The sequence below is a fragment of the Cibotium barometz genome, chromosome 1 (assembly GCF_041138505.1).
Source record: "Cibotium barometz isolate CiBa-2024 chromosome 1, ASM4113850v1, whole genome shotgun sequence".
NCBI classification, from domain to species: domain Eukaryota; kingdom Viridiplantae; phylum Streptophyta; class Polypodiopsida; order Cyatheales; family Cibotiaceae; genus Cibotium; species Cibotium barometz.
In genome coordinates, this window is record NC_141046.1 from 80,091,017 (window position 1) to 80,111,794 (window position 20,778).

General features: G+C 48.5%; 1 protein-coding gene across 1 annotated transcript in view; it reads right to left on the reverse strand.

Moving 5' to 3' along the window:
* Nucleotides 1–20,778, reverse strand: part of LOC147642481 (E3 ubiquitin-protein ligase BRE1-like 2) — a 69,125-nt gene that overhangs the window by 12,821 nt on the left and 35,526 nt on the right. The window contains exon 12 of the mRNA XM_086806952.1: nucleotides 364–440. Coding sequence (XP_086663078.1) covers nucleotides 364–440 — 77 coding nt within the window. The remainder of the gene's footprint in view (nucleotides 1–363; nucleotides 441–20,778) is intronic.

Below are 20,778 nucleotides of genomic sequence, written 5' to 3' on the forward strand. Positions count from 1 at the left end.
TTTCACAATACATGAAAAACTTCATGGAGGTGGGACTTAAGAAACTTTTAAGGGGAACCAGCATTCCATACACACAATGGACAATATTTCTGAAATACAGACAGTACCATACGGGAATGGCACATTTCCGATTGGTAACGTGTTTGGAAACCACCATTATCACATGCCCATATCTGATTCAAATGAAGGTGAATTTCTTTTATAGATTTGTAGCTGGTGGTCAAGCCCATCCGGATGCTATATAGTTTCTTATTAGTGATAAAACCCCCATATATTTCAGAATTTTGAGTTGAAGTAAATGCTGTTTGCTCCATGCAAATGGATTTTTAAAAAAAATCAACACCAATGCAGGGTTAAAAATACCTTGAATCTGTTGATTCACTACCATACATGTCTAGAATAAGCTTAAGCTCCTGCTCACTTTCGCTTAGTGACCTTGCCTGTACATTGTCAAAGCCAAATCATATACATCATAAAGACTTCTTCCTCACTACCGCCACCAATCATCAAGTTCTAAAAAAGAAGTCCTCCACTATAAACAACAAACTGTAGCATAATCACCACAAGCAGACCACTTGCCATGTGAGAGTTCAGATTCATGATGCATCCTTCCAACTTCTAGAGTCCAAGTCATCCAACCTCTATCCATAACTCACTAGCCTGGAACAACTGGCCTCATTTTGACTTTCAGCACTTTGCTAGCAATAGCGCATCTTTGTTCAACTCTAACAAATGATGTTTTAATATCAACCCTTTTGACCCCTCTTAGTTGTGACACTGACCTAGAGATGGGCATCTCTTTTCTACATTAAAACAAACAAATGCTAGAATTTCTCTAACGTGAACACATGAACAACCTTACTCATAAGTTTTGTTGCGACACATTCGCCTCATCCTACGAAAAGAGCCTCACATGTATTCATTATTCTCAACATTGGTGTGACCTACATAAGCATAGATGAATGATGAATCAAGATAGAGGTGTGATGCGCACTAGGCGCGAGTACAAAAAGAGGGCCAAGGTTGGGTAATAGAAAAAGACTAGACAAAGGCATCACTATTAGAGCTTTCATTGAAATCATCCTCACGAGAAGAGGACACACCAGTGGCCTCGAGGTCGCCATTGCTAAGGACTTTGCCCTCATCATCGAACTCGGGCTCTCTGAGCTCATGTGAGAAGCCAAACGGAGCATGCTCATATGCAAGAGCGGGCGAAGAGCTACCGGAACCAGTCCGCACATAGGTATGCACTGTGCCCCTCGAAGTGCGACGAATCGTAAGTTTTGTTTGCGCATATGGAACATATGCCTCATCCTACGAAAAGAGCCTCACAAGTATTCATTACTCAAAAAACTCAACAATGGTGTGACCTTTATCACAAGTACATAAGCATAGATGAATGATGAAAAAGATAGAGGTGTGATGCGCACTAGGCGCAAGTACAAAAAAGTGAGTACAAAAAGAGGGCCAAGGCTAGGTAATAGAAAAAGACTAGACAAAGGCATCAGTATCAATATTAGAGCTTTCGCTGAAATCATCCTCACGAGAAGAGGACACATCGGTGGCCTCGAGGTCGCCATTACTAAGGACTTTGCCCTCATCATCGAACTCAAGCTCTTTGAGCTCATGTGAGAAGCCAAATGGAGCATCCTCATCTGCAAGAGCGGGTGAAGAGCTATCGGAACCACCGTGCCCCTTGAAACGCAACAAATCGTGCATCCATAGCTTCCTACTCGCGCTCCTCAGACACTAGCTCCTCGCCCGAGTTCTTATGGACTGTAGAATGGCCAAGTGGTGGCGAGTAAGTCATCGATCAAACGACTCGAGCTTTCGATAGATCTCTCCATAGATCCTCTCCTCCTCCTCATCTTGCTCTTTGTTGACACTCTCAAGAGTGTCTCCTGTGAGCTTGAATGCATCCACATTCACCTACATTGTACAATGATCAAGTGACAAGCAATGAGCATCAATGATTCAATGTATTAGGATTTAGTTTAAATAAACATTGAAGTTTGAACAATGAAAACTTTAGTCTTCAAAGTTTACATTAAATGCTTATAATTATAAGTTATACCTATCTCGCCAATTCCATATTTTGCATTGCGCGCACCATGTGCAAGTGAACACGGCAATACACTAGCCGCTCTAACTTATGCGTGCTCAAGCGATTGTGTAGCTTTGTGTGTGTAAGTGAGTAAGAACTCCAGTTCCTCTCACATGAGCAATCATGAGCTAGGATTCTCAAAGTCACCTTTTGGAGACTTGAGAGCGCATACCCAAATGTCTCCCACCAGAAGAGGGGTTTCACAAGGAATTCCCTCTTCCAACAAGTGGTAGATGCAAACGAGTCGTCGTAGCTAATGAGCTCCTCAAGGAACTTCCCATGCCGATCCTCCGGCAATGCTTTGGGCAAGAAAGCATCTCGGTCTTGAAGTAACTCCACGTCGGTGAAGAGGGTGAGCGATTTGTAATCCCGATGCAATAATGCGGCAAGACCATGGATAGGTCTTTGCATCTACTTCCATCTCTTCTCCACGATGACCAACATAACATCATGCTTCTTGTCGATGGAAGAAGAAGTGCACCACTCTATCTGAAATCCAATGGTAACAAGATACTCCCCAATCTTGTTTGACCATGCTCTGGGTGTGTGCTTCAAGCCATACAAGGCTTTGCGTAACCTGCACACAAAATCCGGATGTGGATCACTCTCATAACCTGGTGGTTAAATCATGTACACTTCTTCTTGCAAATCACCATGCAAGAAAGCATTCTTTACATCCATTTGATGTAAAGACCAACCCTTTGCTGCAACCATAACAATGACAGCTCTCACGGTTGCCATTCTTGCAACCGAGCTGAATGTCTCCTCATAGTCTATGACATGATTCTACGCATAGCCCTTGGAACCAATCTTGCCTTGTACCTGCTCACTGAACCATCAGCATTGTGCTTGACTTTATACACCCACTTACATCCAATTGCCTTCTTTTCCTAAGGCAAAGGCACTAACTCCCATGTTGCATTTGCATCATGAAGTGAACGAGAAGGCCCATGTTGGCCCCCTCCATGTCGGTCATCCGCAATACCCTCTAGAAGGGCGTGACCGCAATCACAATAGTGCAGACCGCCTGCCAAAACTCCTCCTTTACGCAAAGCTGTTGCATGGCTTTGGCCTCCGCTGATTCTAGCTTATCCCACTCATTCCACATTGTTGACATTGTTGAGACCACTGTTTGGCAAAGGGAAAATTTCACATCATAGAGACGCTCCAAGAGGAGGCACATCTAGGCGAAGCATGTGGATTAAGGCTTCTTCAACTCCAGCTTGCTATGTTAGCAGAACATGGCAACCACCTTCACCTTTGTTGTGAAGAAGGTGACAATCGATGTAGCTTCGGCCATTACTTCCTTCATCCACACTAACTTGCCTATATCCTCCATGAGCAAGTCAGTGCAATGGGAGGCACAAGGCATCCACACTATGGAGGGATAGTCCTCCTCGAAGCAATTTCCCCATCCGACGACAATTTGATGCGTTGTTGGTGATGACTTACACCACGTTCTCCGGCAGCCTACATGTCACATGAATGGATGCAATGAGCATATGACATAGCCACATATGACATATGCTAAAATTTAAACTTTAAAGACTCAAGCGCAATTTGAAACTTACCTCCATGATGGCTTGCTTAATATGGCGATATATGAATGCGCTCGAGGTTTTCCTCCCCGTCTTCCCGGAATCCACGCCCCATGTGCTAAGAGGACAAGAGACAAGTATGTTGATGATGCCTCTCTTCTTTCGGTCACTCCATCCATCATCACAGAGGATGCTAAACCTATACTTGAACCATGCCACTCGCATTGGATTGAGAGATCTATCGATTCTCTCCTTCTCATCAACAAGCCTCTTTGTGCGCATGTCAAGGTAGGAGATGTCGGTCCATCCTTCACATGGACCCACATTCACAATGGCTTTCATCATTGTCTTTCATCGATCTACCTTGAGCACATGGAATGAGAGATTGCACTCAATAATGGTATGTGCAATCTCTACATCAGCTAATCATTGCCATTCTCAAAGATGTGATAGAGAAGAAGAGACACCCTGGTGGCTTGGGCAAGAGTGGCTTGCCTCATCATAGACTCAAACCTTTGCCTCTTTGAGGAGGTGGGGGCAGAACGATAGAGGCGGCTATGGAGGTGATGTATCATAAGGTGAGGAGATGACCTCATCATCCGCCATTAATCTGCTACCACTATCACAGACAACACCCAATCCACCCGTAATCTTGTTGAAGATCTCATCAGATAGAGCTAGGGGGACTTCCTTACATGGCCCAACTTGTGCCCCCCCCCCAAAAAAAAAAAACTTTTCGAGATATTGGAGAAGCCTAGTAACGCCGCTTGTGTATTGTTTGCCACAATACTTACAAGTCCACCTATATGACCCAGACTTTACTTCAACTTTCGGACTTAGAAGAGACGAGATGGATAGGCTTGAGAGAGAGAGAGAGAGAGAGAGAGAGAGAGAGAGAGGCTTGAGAAGTTGACAGAAAGAGGGGGGGGGGGCTTTAGATGTTAAGGGAGAGAGAGAGGGGGTGGGAGTGGGAGTGGGAGTGGGAGTGGGAGTGGGAGTGGGAGTGGGAGAGAGAGAGAGAGAGAGAGAGAGAGAGAGAGAGAGAGATGCTGGAATAAAAGTTGAGAAAATGAAATGAAAATGAAATGATATATTAACGTCTTCAAAAGGCCAAAAATGACCTATGAGAGAGAGAGAGAGGCTTCAAAAGTTGAGGGAGAGAGTTGAGACAGAGGGGCTTGAGAAGTTGAGGGAGAGAGAGAGAGAGAGAGGGGGGGAGAGGGTGAGGGTTGAGGGTTGAGGGTTGAGGGTTGAGAGAGAGAGAGAGAGAGAAAGAAAGATTTTATTAACGTCTTCCAAAAGACCGAACTCGGCCTATGAGACAAATCACTGTACCTGTGTGGGGTATCCTCTGTCATCCCAACAAAATGAAAAAAGTACTGAACTAAAAAAGCTAAATCTGGGTGTGCAATAAGTACAATGAGTGGGGGAGGTGATGGAGCTCTACTACTAGGAGAATGCAAAGCTATATGCATGGAGTATACAATCATGATATGCAACCTAGCTAGCTCCATCCTATACCATACTGGGGGTATAGAATGGTATATATCAATGAAAAGGGTGTCCACAGCTCCCTGAAGAACATGCCTGGGTCTGCTCTGAAGCGAGCCAGTCGCTCCGCACCCTCTATGTGAAACTGAGCTCTGATCTCTGTCATCTCTCTCTGGTATAGGCGTGGTGTCCGAAAGCTAGGTGTCCTCTGTCTCCTACGGGCTCTGAGTGTCTCTGCTCTCTGGAGAGTAATTCCCTACTGTGTAGGGGCTGGGAGTGGGGTGGATCTCTGAAAAAATGTAGTAATCTGTGTCTGTCGTCCCCCCTCTGGAGCTGTCTGAGCCTGTAATGATGTCTCTCTGGAGTCTGTGACGATGTATGTCTAGAATGAATCTCCCTAGTATGCGCTGGTCTGCTGCCTCAAAGATCTGGCGTAGGGAATGTGGCTCTCTGCATAAAATGGGATATCTCTCTCTGATGGCTGTATATGTTGTGCATCTGCATACATAATGCTCCTCACTCTCCACCTCCTCTCTGCACAATCTGCATACCCTCTCCTCTCAGGAGATTCGTGCTGCTCTGCCAGTCTCGATCTCCAATCGATGTGATGAGACTCTAAGCTGACCAATAGCTACTCGGGAGCCGTGTGGTAAAAAGCCCTCCATGTATCTAGGCCTCTATAAATCCATCATCAGTGATACTCATGAAGTGATCTCTGTAGTATAGCATCTTCGGTGGAAGAGGCTGTGTAGGTGATATCCATGTCTCTCATGTATAGAGCTGCCAGAGGTCCTGTCTCAATACTCTGTTCCTCTCACTATGAGAGAGACGGATATGTGGTGCATCCTTGTCATACTGGAATGGTGGTAGATGATCCATGTCTAGGCCATGCTGTGAGAACCAATGTGTGACCTGTGCATACCATGATCCTCTGTCTCTTGCCTCAGCCAGCTGTCTAGATGCCTCAAAAGCTCTGTATGACAATCTGTCCTCTGGCATCTCTCTGAATCTGTCTAGCAAGCATATAGTCTGGAATATGGCCTCTACCATCATAGGAGGCCTAGCAAACTCTGCTCGGATAATGTCATGAGGTACTAACGGTTTGCTGCGTATCATGCGTGCCATCATGAGGGCCTGTGGTCTCTCTATCTGTGTCCACCAATGGGTAGCAAGTCCTGGCGCCCATACCCTTGCTCCATACATCAGTGCCGGTGTGACTAATGTGCCAAATAGCCACCCTTTCGTCCAGGGTTCCTGAAAATGCCCCTGGTGGCACTGTCTCTCTAGCATAGCCAATGCTGCATATCCCTGTGTCAATCTGGCTCTGGCTGCTGAACCCATGGTGAAGCGCGTGGCTGCTGCAAAGAAGGTAACCCCTAGGTACACGTATGATGTCTTCACCTCCACCTGGCGTCCTACGAGAGTGAATGTCAGCTGACTCCTGCCCTGTCTCGATGTATGAAAGACCATAACCTTGGTTTTCCCAAGGTTCACAGTAAGACCCCTCTGTGTGCAGAAATCATGGAGTGCATGTAGATGCTGTTGTAGACCTCCTGGAGACTCAGACACTAATACAATATCATCAGCATAAAGCATAATATGTACTGAGGTACCTGCTAGATCAACTCCATCTCCGCCTCCCCGTGTAATGAAGTCAGCCACCTCATCAATGTATAACCCGAATAGCATGGGGGAAAGTGGGCATTCTTGCTTCACACCAATGGTGCTAGCAATAGTCTCTCGAACATACCTCCTAGGCATCTGACTCGCCCAAAAACCTGCTCATATAATGCATAGATGCCCCATGTCATATCTGCTGGTATGCCAAGAGACTGCAGGCGCTGAAAGAGCCTCTCTCGTGGTACTGTGTCAAATGCCTTGCGGAAATCCACAAAGCAGCAATAGAGCTTTCTCTTCCTCACTTTGGCCTGATCAATCATACATCTCAAAGTGAATACATTGTCAGTGGTAGAGAAAGCTCTCCTGAAGCCTGCCTGCCCTGATGAGCGTAAACCTGCTCGCTCAGCGTATAAGCTAAGCTCTTGCTCCAACACTGCACCATAGAGTTTGGCCAACACGTGGCCAACCATAACCGTCCTATAGTTGCTCGGATCGAGCATATCCCCTGTTTTGTGGATCGGCACAATGGTGTGCATCGTCCACTCCGCAGGCAAACCCTCTGCTAGTGCCCTGTTAAACGGGTGTGCAAGAAAAGGAGCCAAAGAATCTAGTGCATATATGAGATGCTCACCCTGTAGGCCCATATGGTCGGCGGCCCGTCCATGCTGTAGGCGGCGGATAGCTTCCTTTACCATCGAGTGGGTAAAGAAGCTAGCTGTGGTAGGTCGGGGCTCATGTGGCTGAGGTATAGGTGGCTGTTGTGGGGCGTGGTATAGGCCCTCTGCATATGTGTGCCATGTCTGTGGGTCTGCAATGGGTGTCGGTGTCCGGGGCTCTCTGAAGTGCCGCCATGAGAAAGGGCTATCTCTACTCATGAAGAAATGAAAGATCTCTAGCTCCAGTATCTTTGCGAAGGCCCGCCTTTTGCAGCGAGTAAGTCTCCTCATCTCTCTCCTCAACTCCTGCACTGTGATGGCTCCCAAGGCTCGCTGTATGCAGAGCCGTGAGTATAGGGCTCTGCACTAGTCATCATACCATCTATTCTGAGAGAAAAAGAAAGAAAGAAAGAAATTCGTATTAACGTCTACAAAAAGCTAAAATGACCTATGAGACCAAAAGGTTACATCATGTCCAGTCCATGTCATAGGACTACTTATCATATTCAGCAAAGCCCAAATATTGGACATAGAGAGAGTGATTTACCAATCAAATTGGTATCCAAATGCATATAAAGATCCGGAGAGAATCTATCTTTGCATTTATTTCAAGATACCTGTTGTTCAAGGAGCCAAATGGTGACATCTCCCCCCTCTTCTAAATAGTTGTCCGCAACTGAAAAGCTTCCAAGTAGACATCCAAAATTTGAGGATAATCTTTGAATGTTTTTTCATCCAACTATTTCGCATCCATAGCAAGATAGTTGTGAGACTTAACTAGACAACGACGCTTGTAAACGGCCTCCAAGGAGCCTCTTTTCTTTATGAAAAAGGATTTGCTCAAGTTGGAGTATCTCTTCCATTTTCTCAACTTCAGGTGGGTCCTCCTCCATAGGTTCACTGGGCTCTGCTCCCAAATACTTTCAAAGACCATCATTCTTTTGAGTAAGGAGAACATGAGAGTAATAAGGAGATGAACTAGGAATCATACCCTTTTCGAAGAGCTCATTCACATGTGTCATGATCTCTTCCTGTTGGCTAGCATTGACTCTGTAACTCGACCAATTGGGAGGAGAGCCACAATCATAGGAAACGGTGCCCCGAAACGAGAAACGCCATTTTCCCATGTCAACCTCAACAAAACGGCTAGAAACGGGGGCAGGGATCGACGCCGCCTACGTGGCCTTTTTTCCGCCCAAAAAAAAAACATAAGGCTCCGCCCATTATTAATTCGATGAGGTTCGTTGCCCACGTGGCATAAATAAATAAATAAATAAACGATTGCTGGCCCGCCCGTAACAGCATGCGACGTCTGTTGAGAAAAAACGTGCACCGATGGCCTTCACCTCTTGCACGTCGCTTCCTTCCCGTTGCTCTCCTTGCAACTTGTCTCAACACCACACCATATAATCTATAGTACACTGCTTGTTTTGTACAGTGTACTTGAGTCTTGTACGCAAGTCCCTAGAGCTGAGATTCAAATCCCAAATCTCCAGCACATTCCTCTCTCCCCCCCCTTCTCTCTTTCCCTCCCTTTCTCCCCCTTTGGAGCAAGGCTGAAGTCGGAGCAAGACTAAAGTCAGAGCAAGGCACGTCTCAACGTGGTCCTCCACAATCAATAAATTTTAATCAATAAGTGTTTTTTTTTTTAAATTGTAAATGAACCTTTTTTTTTTAATGATCATTGACTTTTTAAAATAGATGGGAAGCTTCTTAATTAAATTGCACCTTTTTTATTAATATAACAAGTCTTTTTCAATTAATCCCTCTCTTCTTATTATTGTGCTGCATTCAATAGTTTGCACTAATGGCATTCTATAAGTGGCGTGGTTGTCGTTCATGCGTGGCTGAGCGACAATACATCGAGACAGCTCATTGTCGACGCCCTTTGCCTCTTCGAGAGAGCCTGACATTGCAAGAGGCAATCTCTAAGAGGGCTCGACGATGTCATTGCCCTCCCATGTGGTTTGGGATGATGAAGATTGCTTGCACTCGAAGACGAGTCCCCCATATGGCGAAACCTACAGCTTGTAGAAGAACCTGTTTTGTGGTCCTAGTTGACGCTAAGGCACCTACCAGTCATGAGGATCAAAACAATAAAGCCCATCTAGAAAGTCACCTGTTGTAACTTGTATTGCCAAAAACTATTGCTAATGTTGAATGAGTAAAGAATTTTATTTTTCTCCGAACTGTCGGCTCTATTGTGTACTTTCTTTTTTTAGAATCTCCTAGCACCTTGTCCTTATTGTCCATTGCAATGACCCTTGTTCCTCGGTCCTTCTTTGCAGTCTTTGCATCCATGGCCTCCATGGATCATTCCACCTCAAAGAAGTCTAAATCTACAGAGTGGTCTTGGTGGGATGAGGTCCTGGCGGAGGGTGCCTACAAAACAGGAGGCGCAAAAAAGGACATGCAAATATTGTCTCCTTACGAAGTCAGGTAGTGCAACTCGTATTCGAGCATACTTGCTTCATCAGCATGGACAAGACATTGCATTCTGTACCAACATCACTAGTGAAGCACGAGAGGAGCTTTGTCAGAAAGACGACGCAACACGAATCTTCATCGGCTCGGAGAGCAGGGATGGGAGTAGATCCTAACACATATGTGGGCACTTCAGGACAAACCTCTGGAACCACTAGGTCTTCATTTGGTGGAATGCCATCATTTTTGGACCCACTACAAGTCCATTTGGTGCACCACCACCAACAATGGGCGCGAGGGATAATGTTCAGTCTAGGCAGAGTACACTTCAGAGTAGATGGGACCCAAAGAAGAAAGAGGAGGTGGATGATAGTGTTGCGCGCTTCTTCTACCATGATGCCATTGCCTTTCAGGCTGCTAGTAGCTTCTACTTCAAGGACATGGTGCACAAGATTGCAGAGTATGGATCCACCTACACTCCTCCATCATCAGAGGCATTGAGAACCACCTTACTAGCGAGGGAGAAGGGCACAGTTTCTGCAGCAACAGAGATTGTTAGGTCCTCTTGGGACAAGAATGGCATCACACTTATTGCATATGGCTGAAACGACACTCACTCTAGATCCATTCATGGTATCATTGCCTATTCCGTAGGACAATCTTACTTTATCTCATCGCATGATGCATCCGACACAAGGAAAAGTGCAGAAGCACTCTTCCAAAAGTGGTCAGCAGCCGTACAAGCGATGGGTGAAGAGAAAGTGATCCACTTTGTAGCTGATGGAGAGAATGCGAACAAGGCAGCCGGCACATTGTTGTGTGACAAGTTTCCTCATATCACATTTTTTGTATGCATGGCGCACTGCCTCAACAATCTTCTCAAGGACATCAGGAAGTTGGATTGGGTTGCTCACATATCATAGAGCAAGCCACCCAGATTGTATCCTTCATTTACAGGCACACTTTCTTGTTGGTGGTTGAGTTCAGGAAGAAGTCATCTAGAGATTTGCGCAGGTATTCAGACACTCGCTTCGGATACAACTTCCTCATGTTGGAGTGTTCTAGTGCCCTAAGGCAGTTGATGGTGAGTAGAGGCATGCATTGTCTGGAAATGCTGTAGGGAAGGCATGTGCGTCAAATATTGGGAACCCTCTTTGGTGGGAGCAGGTGAGACACATCATAGCTTTGGGGAAGCCGATCATCCACTTGTTGAGGATGACAGATTCACTTCAGCCATGCATTGGAAAGATTTACGAGGGGATGGACAAGATGGTGGAAAAGTTGGAGCACATTGAGCAAGATGAACAAAATCCAGGTTTTAAGGAAGCTATGCCAAGATAGATGGGATATGTACCATTCACCTATGCATGCAGCAGGCTTCATGGTTGATCCCCAGTTTCAAGCAAGCAATCAATACACAGATTCAGAGGTGGCAGATGGATGGGACATGATTTTGGAGAGACTTGAGCCTAACATTGCAAAGCAGAGAACTATCAAGGATCAACTGGCAGATTACAGGGCTTGCAAGAGAAGGTTTGAAAGAGCCAATGCTTTGGCAGATCGCTTCACCACTGATCCATGTGTTTGGTGGGAGGACTATGGGGCAGACACTCCACAGTTGCCACAATTGGCCATCAAGATTCTGAGCCAGGCGGTCAGTTCGTCTTGTTTGGAGCAACTATGGAGCTCATTTCGCCATATCGCTTCAAAAAAGCGAATCCGGCTTGGCACTCAAAAGACCAATGATCTAATTTTTGTGAGTGCCAATTTGCGTCTTCTTGAGCAAAATGAGAACCCCCAATCTTGGAAGCATTGGTAAGAGGAGGATGAGAAGGGTTCACAGACAGAGGAGCATGCCAGTTTACCGCCTACGAAGATAGCGACTTTGGGCGAAGCAAGGGATTGCGGCTCCAACAACTTTCTAGATTATGATGATTTGGGCTCAGACAATGTGCATCTCTCGCAAGTTTGAGTCTACTCATGAGTTCCAAACTTGGCTGATGTATTTGCATTGAACTTTCTATTCTAAATTCAACAAGAAATTGACTTCATCTTGAGGTGTCCTTTATGCAAATTTGAGAAAGTCTCGCTGTTGAGTTTGTAATTACTAGTTTTTGGTTCTATAGTTTAATTTATCAAGTATATGTGCCGTTTCCTAGCCGTTTTCATTTCCGAGGGAGGTGCCGTTTCTGTTTCCGTTTCTCGTTTTTAGTGACTATGAGGAGAGCTACCAAGTATGAGATCAATGATATGATCCTCAGGTCTAGGGAGTGGCATGCAAGCCGATAATGACTCTACAAAGCAATCACTAAACCCATGAAGAAAATTCAGCCTCCTTTGATCTAGAGTATCCACATGTACATTATTATGTTCTACAAGATCACGAACAAAAATCAAGTATGAGGAAATGCTCTTTTTCATTGCCTAATTTATCTGTATATGTGATACAACTGGAATAGTGTTCCTAGCTACTCTTGCATCACTGATAGCTTCTTATGCTTGTGAGTAATCACTATCTTTTTATTCTTATAATCCGGCTTTGGATTCAAACGTGCATGCCAAGGCATCCCCAATAACACATCACATCCCTACAATGGAGCAATTAAAAAGTCTTCATGATCCACATAACCCTGTATATGAATGCGAAGTTTCCCAATCACAGGGGTGACCTTCACGGTCTTATCTACAAATGCAGAACATGCATCAATCTCTAAGCACATATCATCCATGCTAAGGCCTGAAGAAGCAGCCATCTGAGATGAGATGAAGTTGTCAGTGGAGCAGTTGTCAAACATGAAAAGGGCAGGGCTCATCCTTGAGGTGAAACCATGCTTTAAATAATTGTCTCTGGGCAATGTCTCTTTACTGCCACATTTGAAACACTTACCCTCCTTCATGTATTCAATTTTGTCCTGCCTAGAGAGGCCTAGATTGTCCCTTTTTTTCTTCTTTTTAGGGGGCTGATTTGATTCAGCATTTGCAGCCCTCTTTTGCCCTTTTGTATCACGAAATTCGGGCTTCTTTTGCTGTCCCAACTTATGCAATTTCGGACCAGCTTTTTGGTTCTTACCCAAACATGCATTTATCCTTTCTGTGAGATGCTTCACATGCACTTTTTCAGCTGCCATGGCTGAAGTAAATACCTCCTGAAAATTGGCACAAAGGTAGAGATCTAGGCTGTCCTGAATGATGGGTTGTAAGCCAGCTTCAAACTTTCTCAACTTCTCAGCCTCAAAGATATGTAGAAAAGGTAAAACTTTGAGGAAAACTTTCCAAAAGCATGCATGATATGATAGTACCTTTTCATGCTCTTTTTGTCCAAGTGGATCCCACTCCTTAATGATATCTCTCTCGAAATGGGGAGGTAGAAACTACTTGCGGAAGGTCTCTTTAAATTCTGTCCAAGTCTTTGTTGCAATGCCCAAAAGCTTCTCCGCCAACCACCATGAACTCGCAGTTCCTTTAAGATGATGACCCACTTGTCGAAGCTTTGACTTCTCTGTATAGTCTTTTTCCATAAAGGCTATCTCAAATTGAGATATAAAAGCCAATGCCTTGTCTACATGCTCTCACCATTTGGTCCCTCAACCGTCTCGACCAATGTTTTACACACTAGGCGGAACCAAGGTGTGGATAGGGATTTTTCCACAAAAGAAAGCGAGAGCATTGACCAGCAAGGTTTTGGCATGAAAGATGGCATCTCGACAGAAGTGGCATGGGATTTTTCATCATTAAAGTGATGAGTTAGTGCTTTCACGCACTATTAACAAAGGGGTGGACATATTATCATTTGGGCATGGCCCAAAATGTCAATAAAAGCCAGGCGCCCACCTTTTATGAGATATTTTTTTTAGTCTGGACACTAAAGATGCCAAGTTTGGTCCTTTTTTTTCCCCGAGAAAAGATCCTTTCATTAGTTATTTAAAAAAACGCCCACTGGGCTACAAAACCCTCTCCTGCTCATAAGAAGGCAAAGCAAAGAGCCAATCAAGGCAGCTAGGGAGACTCTCCCTAGGTGCAAAAAAGTACACATAACAGTACAAATAACCGAGAGGCTATATCATACAATAGGAGGGGGGGAAAATCCAAACAGGTGGCCTGTAGTGCCAGTGGAGTGCCAGCGGGGGGTACCCACGTGTAGAGTATAGAAGGGGCCGCTGCGCCAAGTGGTGTAGAAGGCCTGGCGCCGCAAGATCGCTCGATCCGAGTCGCCCCGGATGCGGTCATACTCTCCTCGCAGGGTGTGAATCAACTCCTGCCAGATCCCCCGAACAGTCTCTACTGGTGGCTCCAGTCTCCCCTCAAAGGCCCTGAAACAACGGGCTCTCCAGGTGAACCATATGGTGAGGCTGCTGAGGAGCTCCCATCGTAGATCCCTCTCCTGTGTCCAGCTGGCGGACGAGAAATCCGGTGAAGGAACAAGGCGAGGCTGGCTCCTAATGAATTTGATGGCCTGGTTGTCCTGCTCCGTCTCGTATCCCAGAGCAGGCCCTGACGAAGTCGACCAAGCACCGGCTCCCCACGTATACATGCCCTCTGGAGACAGGGGGACTAAAATGCGCAGCATCCTCAGCCAAATCTACTGCGCCTGTGGACAGTCCCATAGGCAATGTCTCTGTGTCTCCAATGGGTGGCCACATCGAACGCAGGCCGACGGAAGGCCACTGTAGACAAGCGAGGTGCCAACTGCAGAGCCCCTATGGGCAACTAGCCACTGGAAAGTCGAGATCCTGCGTGCCTATCGGCTAGCCCAGAGCCTGGTCCAAAAATCCTCCAGGAACTCCTGTGAGAGTCCCTGTAGCCGCCAATGCTCCGATGCAACTGGAGAGACCATCCTCCTCGCAGTCAAAATATGCCTCCCCAACCGAACAGTGTACTGGAAAAAGGTGATCTCTGTGGCCTCGGGGGACGCATAAGGATCATGCCACTCGTACTCGCCAGGGTCCCACTGGAGCCGGGCCAAGGGGCGCGCAGCATATGCCCATATGCGCCAATCAGAGTCCACATCTGCAGGGTCTGGATCAATATGCCACTTCCGAGAAGCGACGGTCACCACCCGTATCCTCTGAAAGATGCACTCTGCAACCAAAGGCGACTCCGCCTCCACTCTCGGAAGTCTGCCCTCATCCTGTATCTCATAGTAGAGGCACCTACCATCCTCAGTGCAAGCTCTGATAGCAATCAAGATCTCCAACTGTGTAAAGGCTCCCATCCACCGTGGGGCCTCCTGAATGTCATCCCTCATAATCAGCCCCCCTTTGAAGTGACTCAGCCTCTCCGCCTGGATCTCCTCCGAGAGACTGCAAAAGGCCTACCAATCTCCAAAACTGCGTGCTGGGCCTGCCGCCAATTGTCCCCAGGCTAGACGAGGCCGAGAACCCAGCATATGACCCTGCTCTGTGCGTACCGCGGGGCTCCAGATGAGCGGCTGTCTGGCCCGCTCCTCATCACAAGTGGGAGGTCTCTAAGAAAGCCCCGGTCTCAACAACTCCCAAGCTCCCAGGATGCTCAAGGCAAATCTGTCCTCCCATCCTCTACTGAGGCCTGTCCTCCTCATCTCTATGAAGATCCACCGTATCTCTAGTGCCCAAGTGCCCCCTGCTGCAAAAGGCCTACCAATCTCCAAAACTGCGTGCTGGGCCTGCCGCCAATTGTCCCCAGGCTAGACGAGGCCGAGAACCCAACATATGACCCTGCTCTGTGCGTACCGCGGGGCTCCAGATGAGCGGCTGTCTGGCCCACTCCTCATCACAAGTGGGAGGTCTCTGAGAAAGCCTCGGTCTCAACAGCTCCCAAGCTCGCAGGATGCTCAAGGCAAATCTGTCCTCCCATCCTCTACTGAGGCCTGTCCTCCTCATCTCTATGAAGATCCACCGTATCTCTAGTGCCCAAGTGCCCCCTGCTGAGGGAGCTCTAGCCTACCGCCGTTAAAATAGAAGCTCCTTCCAAGGCTCAGCGCCTGGAAGCAGCCCCCGAACAATAAGCTTCCCCAACAAGGCTCTACTTGATCAGCTGGATCTATAATGCCCAAGCCCCCCTGGGCCAGCTGAAGAGTGATAACTGCCCAAGTAACCCAGCTGACCATCCCGCCCAGACCAAAGAAAGTTCCTGCTCAGCCTCTGTACCTAGCTGATGCAAGAGCTCGAGAAGCAAGACGTGATGTACCACAGTCGCTAAAAGCACCTGATTGGTCACCACCACCCTCCCAGCCAAGGATAGCCGAGCTGTACTCCAATATAAAAGCTTCTTCCAAATGCGGGGCGATCTGCTGCTCAGGTGACAAATCAAGTCCAATCTGGCATCCCAGATACCGCACTGTTGTGCCAGGAGGAATCCATCTAAAACCCGGGTCTGGGCTCCATGCCAGAGCGGGAGCGCTACTGATCCAAAAAGCCACTGTCTTGCGCCAATTGATCAGTGCTCTCGAAGCCACACCAAAAACCTGTAGCGACTGCTCTGCCCTCTCTAGATTGGCCTCCTGGCCATGCAGAAACAATCCCGTGTCATCAGCAAACTCAGAATCGAGCAGGTCCTCACCCCGGACTGGGAGCTGGAGTCCTCTCAAACCAACCTCCTCTACTGTCAGATACATGCTCATAGCCTCTACAAAGAAGAGAAAAAGGAAAGGGGCGAGAGGGCATCCCTGACAGACTGATCTGGTCAACTCAAAACTCGGCCCCCGTCTTCCTGCCATCAACACCTGGCTACGAGCTGTGGAATATAGAGCCGCCAGTCCTCGAATCCAGTCTGGCTCAAAACCAAGGCGAAGCAAAGTGCCCTCTAGGAAATCCCAATCGACTCTATCGTATGCCTTCTCAAAATCGAGAAGCATCACGACCAAGTCCTCACCGAGAAATCTAGCTTGGGCCGTCGCCTCCCAGAAGGTGAAAATGTTGTCAAGGATACTGCGCTCCTTGACGAATCCTGTCTGGGTAGCATGAATCAACTCCCCAAGGAAGGGCTGGATCCTCAAACTCAAGGCCTTTGCTAGGACCTTGTAGACATTATTGAGGATCGTAATAGGCCTCCAATGCCGAATATCATTTGACACTCCCTCCCCCTTGGGGATAAGAAAGATCAAGCCCTCTGAAAAGCTCTGTGGCATCACCCCAATGTCCAAAACATATTGAAAGCCCCTGCGGAGGCCTGGCCTCAAAAGGTCCCAATAGCGCATAAAAAATGCAGGCATCAATCCGTCCTCCCCAGGGCAACTATGATGCGGAAGGACCCTCAAAGCCTCAACAAGCTCATCCTCTAAATGGGGCTCACCCAAAAATGTGCACATACGATCTCTGACCCTCCTCTACACATGGGCCCACACACTCTGTCTGCAAGCATCACGTGCCTCCGTGGCTGGCTCCGCTGAAAGCAGGTCTCTATAGAACTCAGTGGTGGCAATGGCTCTAATCTCCACGGGCTCAATGGCTAACAATCCGTCCTGCCTCTTGAGCTGGCGTTCTCCTGCTCGAGCATGGCGAGGTCCGGTGATCTCAAAAAACTCCCCAGTCACTCTATCACCAAGCTACGTCCACTGAGAGGCCTGGCAATGATAGTAGAACTCATGTCTCTGCTCCTCTGCCTCTCTAACCTCCTGGCGTGCCTGGCTCAGCTGGGACGCCACCCACTCACATGTAGGCAGCTACTCTTGAAGACGCTGAAGCGAAGCAAGGCTACGTCTCAAGCGACGCTCCCGCTCTCTTGTCTCTCCCAGCCGTGTCAAGGCTGTAGCATGCAAAAAAGAGCTGAGCTCGATGAGTCCCTGGGCACACTGGCTTGCTGCATCCAGGTCAGAGCTCTGGCTATCATGCCATATCCTCTCAATGTCCTCAGAAAGACTGGAATCTGTAAGTATCCTCTCTGGGATCCTCAAGCTGGTCACCCGTGTCCTCTCCTCAAGTGTCAAAATAACTGGCGCATGGTCTGAAAAAGAGGTGCCAGCGAGAATGCCAACGGAGCCACCACGCTCCCCGAACCTGTCGCCCACATAGAAGCGAGCAATCCATGATAGATTAGTCCCTCCTTGCCGATGATCCGACCGAGAAAAACTAAGACTGTCCTGAGAGCGAGAGAAAGCCTCATGCTGCCATGCATCAGTGATCTGCAGTGTCATACAAAATCGCTCCCAAGCTGCAAGCTCTGTGCCGTGCACTGTAACATGACTTCCTCCCACCCTATCGGCCGCGTCCTCAAGCATGTTGAAGTCTCCCCTGACACACCAATGTGCGGCCTCGAGCAATGCATCTGTAACAAGGGTCCAGAACTCTGCTCTGGCACTAGCATGGTTGGGCGCATAGACATTGAGCACACCAAAGTGCTCATCGCATCCTCAAAATAACATACTGTGCTCTACCAGGCACAATGACCCCGTGATCCACAATGGCCTGCCGCCATACATCCGCAATGACCATACATACTCCTCCCTGCCCACCCAAGGGGCCAAAACCTGCGGACCAAAATGTGTCCCATCTACCACGCATCACCGAACCATATCTCCGAATCCTGCTCTCACTCAAATGGTGCTCCTGCATCATCAAAATATCAATCCTGGCCCCAACCAGGCATCTCTAAAGCTCCTGCCTCAAACAACCACGATAACGCACAGTGTGTGCGCCGCCAAGGCCCTGTACATTCCATGAGATGATCCTCATGGATGACCTACTAAGGTGAAGGCTGTCTCAACCATACAGCGGGCCTTCGCAAGCCGCTTTGATGGAGAGTAGTCCCCATCCGAGCGGCTACGAACCTGCCCACCCGGTGTGCTGCAAGAGTATCGGACCAAGTGCCAGTGGCTGTGTCACATGGTGACTGCCTCCCGCTCAGAGAGAGAAACCTCATGTATGCATACATAGCCATGGTCTCGTGCTAGGTCTGCCACTATGCGAACCACCAAATGTCGAATCTCGGAGGCATCCGCACTCCCGATATCAAAGAACTGTGCCAACTCCCAGAGTTGGCCTATCACGTCTGTCATCTCCAGAACGCTCACATGGTGAGAAAACTCAACTGCCTGAGTCTTCAAAATACTAAGAGCTAGATCCAGAGTCCACTCCCGGTCGCTAGTCCCGCAGAGAGGGAAGGAGAAGGCCACCGCTGAATCAAGTGCCTCCTTCCCTCGGGCTAGAGGTATCACTACATGAACTCTGATGGGAGCTGGCTCATGGGGGCCCTCCGCTCAAAAAAGGCGTGTGAAGGAGTAGTCAAAAGCCTCCGAGCGCTGTCTAGTATCGAGACTACTCAGCCGACTGCGGATAGAGGATATCCGTGAAGCACGAATCGGCATGGTAGGTCTCCTCTGCGGTGCTCGAACAAGGTCGGTGCTCAGTGCCCGTCGGACTGCAGGTGAGCGCCAGGGTACTGCCAGTGCCTCCCGAGGAGCAGAGGCGAGCGGAGGGGGAGAGGGGGGGGGAGAAGAGGGTGGGGAAGGAGCCGCTGAAAAAGCGGGAGCGGGAACGGGAGGAGGCGAAGGTGGAAGCGAGACGGGAGGGAGGGGAGGGGGAGGGGGGGGTGGGGGCGAAGGGAGGGGTGCTTGCATCTCCTGATCCTCAGTCTGCGCTGGGGTCTCCTCCTGGAGGGAAGCAAAGCTGTTCCTCACTGGAACCTAGTGATGCTAAGGTTGTGATTGCTGCTGCGTCGGTCTCTGGGCATGCTCCTGTGGCTGTCTCCCTCTCCAGCGCCCCTGTCCAGGCTGCCAATCCGAGGTCTCTGTGGGCTTAGCAGGCGTCCCGGAGGCTGCCCGCCAAGCCGCATCTGTGGGCAAGCCATCGAAGGTCTGCTACTGCGGTGAAGGTCGAGGTCTCCTGCGAGGGCAGGCCTTGGCCAGGTGGCCGACCTGCCTGCATATAAAACACTGGTTCGGGAGCCCCGAAAACTCCACTCTCTGATCGATCCATCCCCCCCCCTATCCTAGGTAACTTAATGACCTTCAGAAGGGAGGAGATGTCAGGAACCAAAACTCTAACCGAAGGCAGGCCAGCTGCTCTAGCCACCACTGAAGCTGCTGTGGGGCCAGTCTCAAGCACCGAGCCCACCAATGATCCTATCCTAGAAAGGAGCGGAAGTTACTCGCGGCGGAGTCCAGGAAAGCAAACTGTCACATGGAATAGGCGCTCTCCCTGCTCGGCCGCTGCTGGGTCGAAACCATGCTGCCAAGGTCTGAAGAAGGCCCGAGCGTCCCTGATGTCAAGGGAACTCATGGCTAGGACCTGGGCCACGCTCTGGGCTGTCTTGAACTCAATCTGGTAGTGTCCGCGGCCCAGTAACTGAACGTCCAGGATCTTGCCCACATCTACAAGAGGGGAAGTACTTTTAGCTAAGGCAAGTACAACAGCGGGTACAGCATGGACAACCACCTTCTCCCTCTTTTGGGTGACTGGCGGGCAGCAGTTTGACATTCTATCTCTCTTGTTCTTGAAGGAAGATCATACAGTGGTACAATGGTCGGACGGATTCCTCTCTCCTCTGCTCAGGTTGTACAGTGGTACAGCAGCTGGGTCTTTTCTTCTTCTCTCATCACCACTCCCTTCTGGGCATTGGTTCAAGGAGTATGTTTGGAGGTATCAAGGACTGTTTTTGAGAGCTTTTCCAGGACTACTTTGGGAACCTTTTCAGGGCTAATTTGGCACAGAGTTGGGCGTTGGGTTTGACATCGCACCGGGCTGTTGATTCGTATCGGTTCTTGGAGCGGTTTGTGCTTTGATTCTTGTGCAAGTGTTTGCTGAGGAAGCTTTGTGGAAAATCCGGTGCAGTATTGCACCCGCACCTTGGTTTGATTGTAACCCGTTTACTGGGATAAAGCAGTTCCTACGCCGTGGGGCGGGGCCGCGGGGGGGGGGGGGGGGCGGGGGAGGGGGGTCGGTCCGGCTCAGTGTTGTGTTCCCTTTAGCGTTGTTTATGGTTATTTCCGTTGTGTTTTCATATCTTTGCTTGGCATCTGAAGTGACCGTCC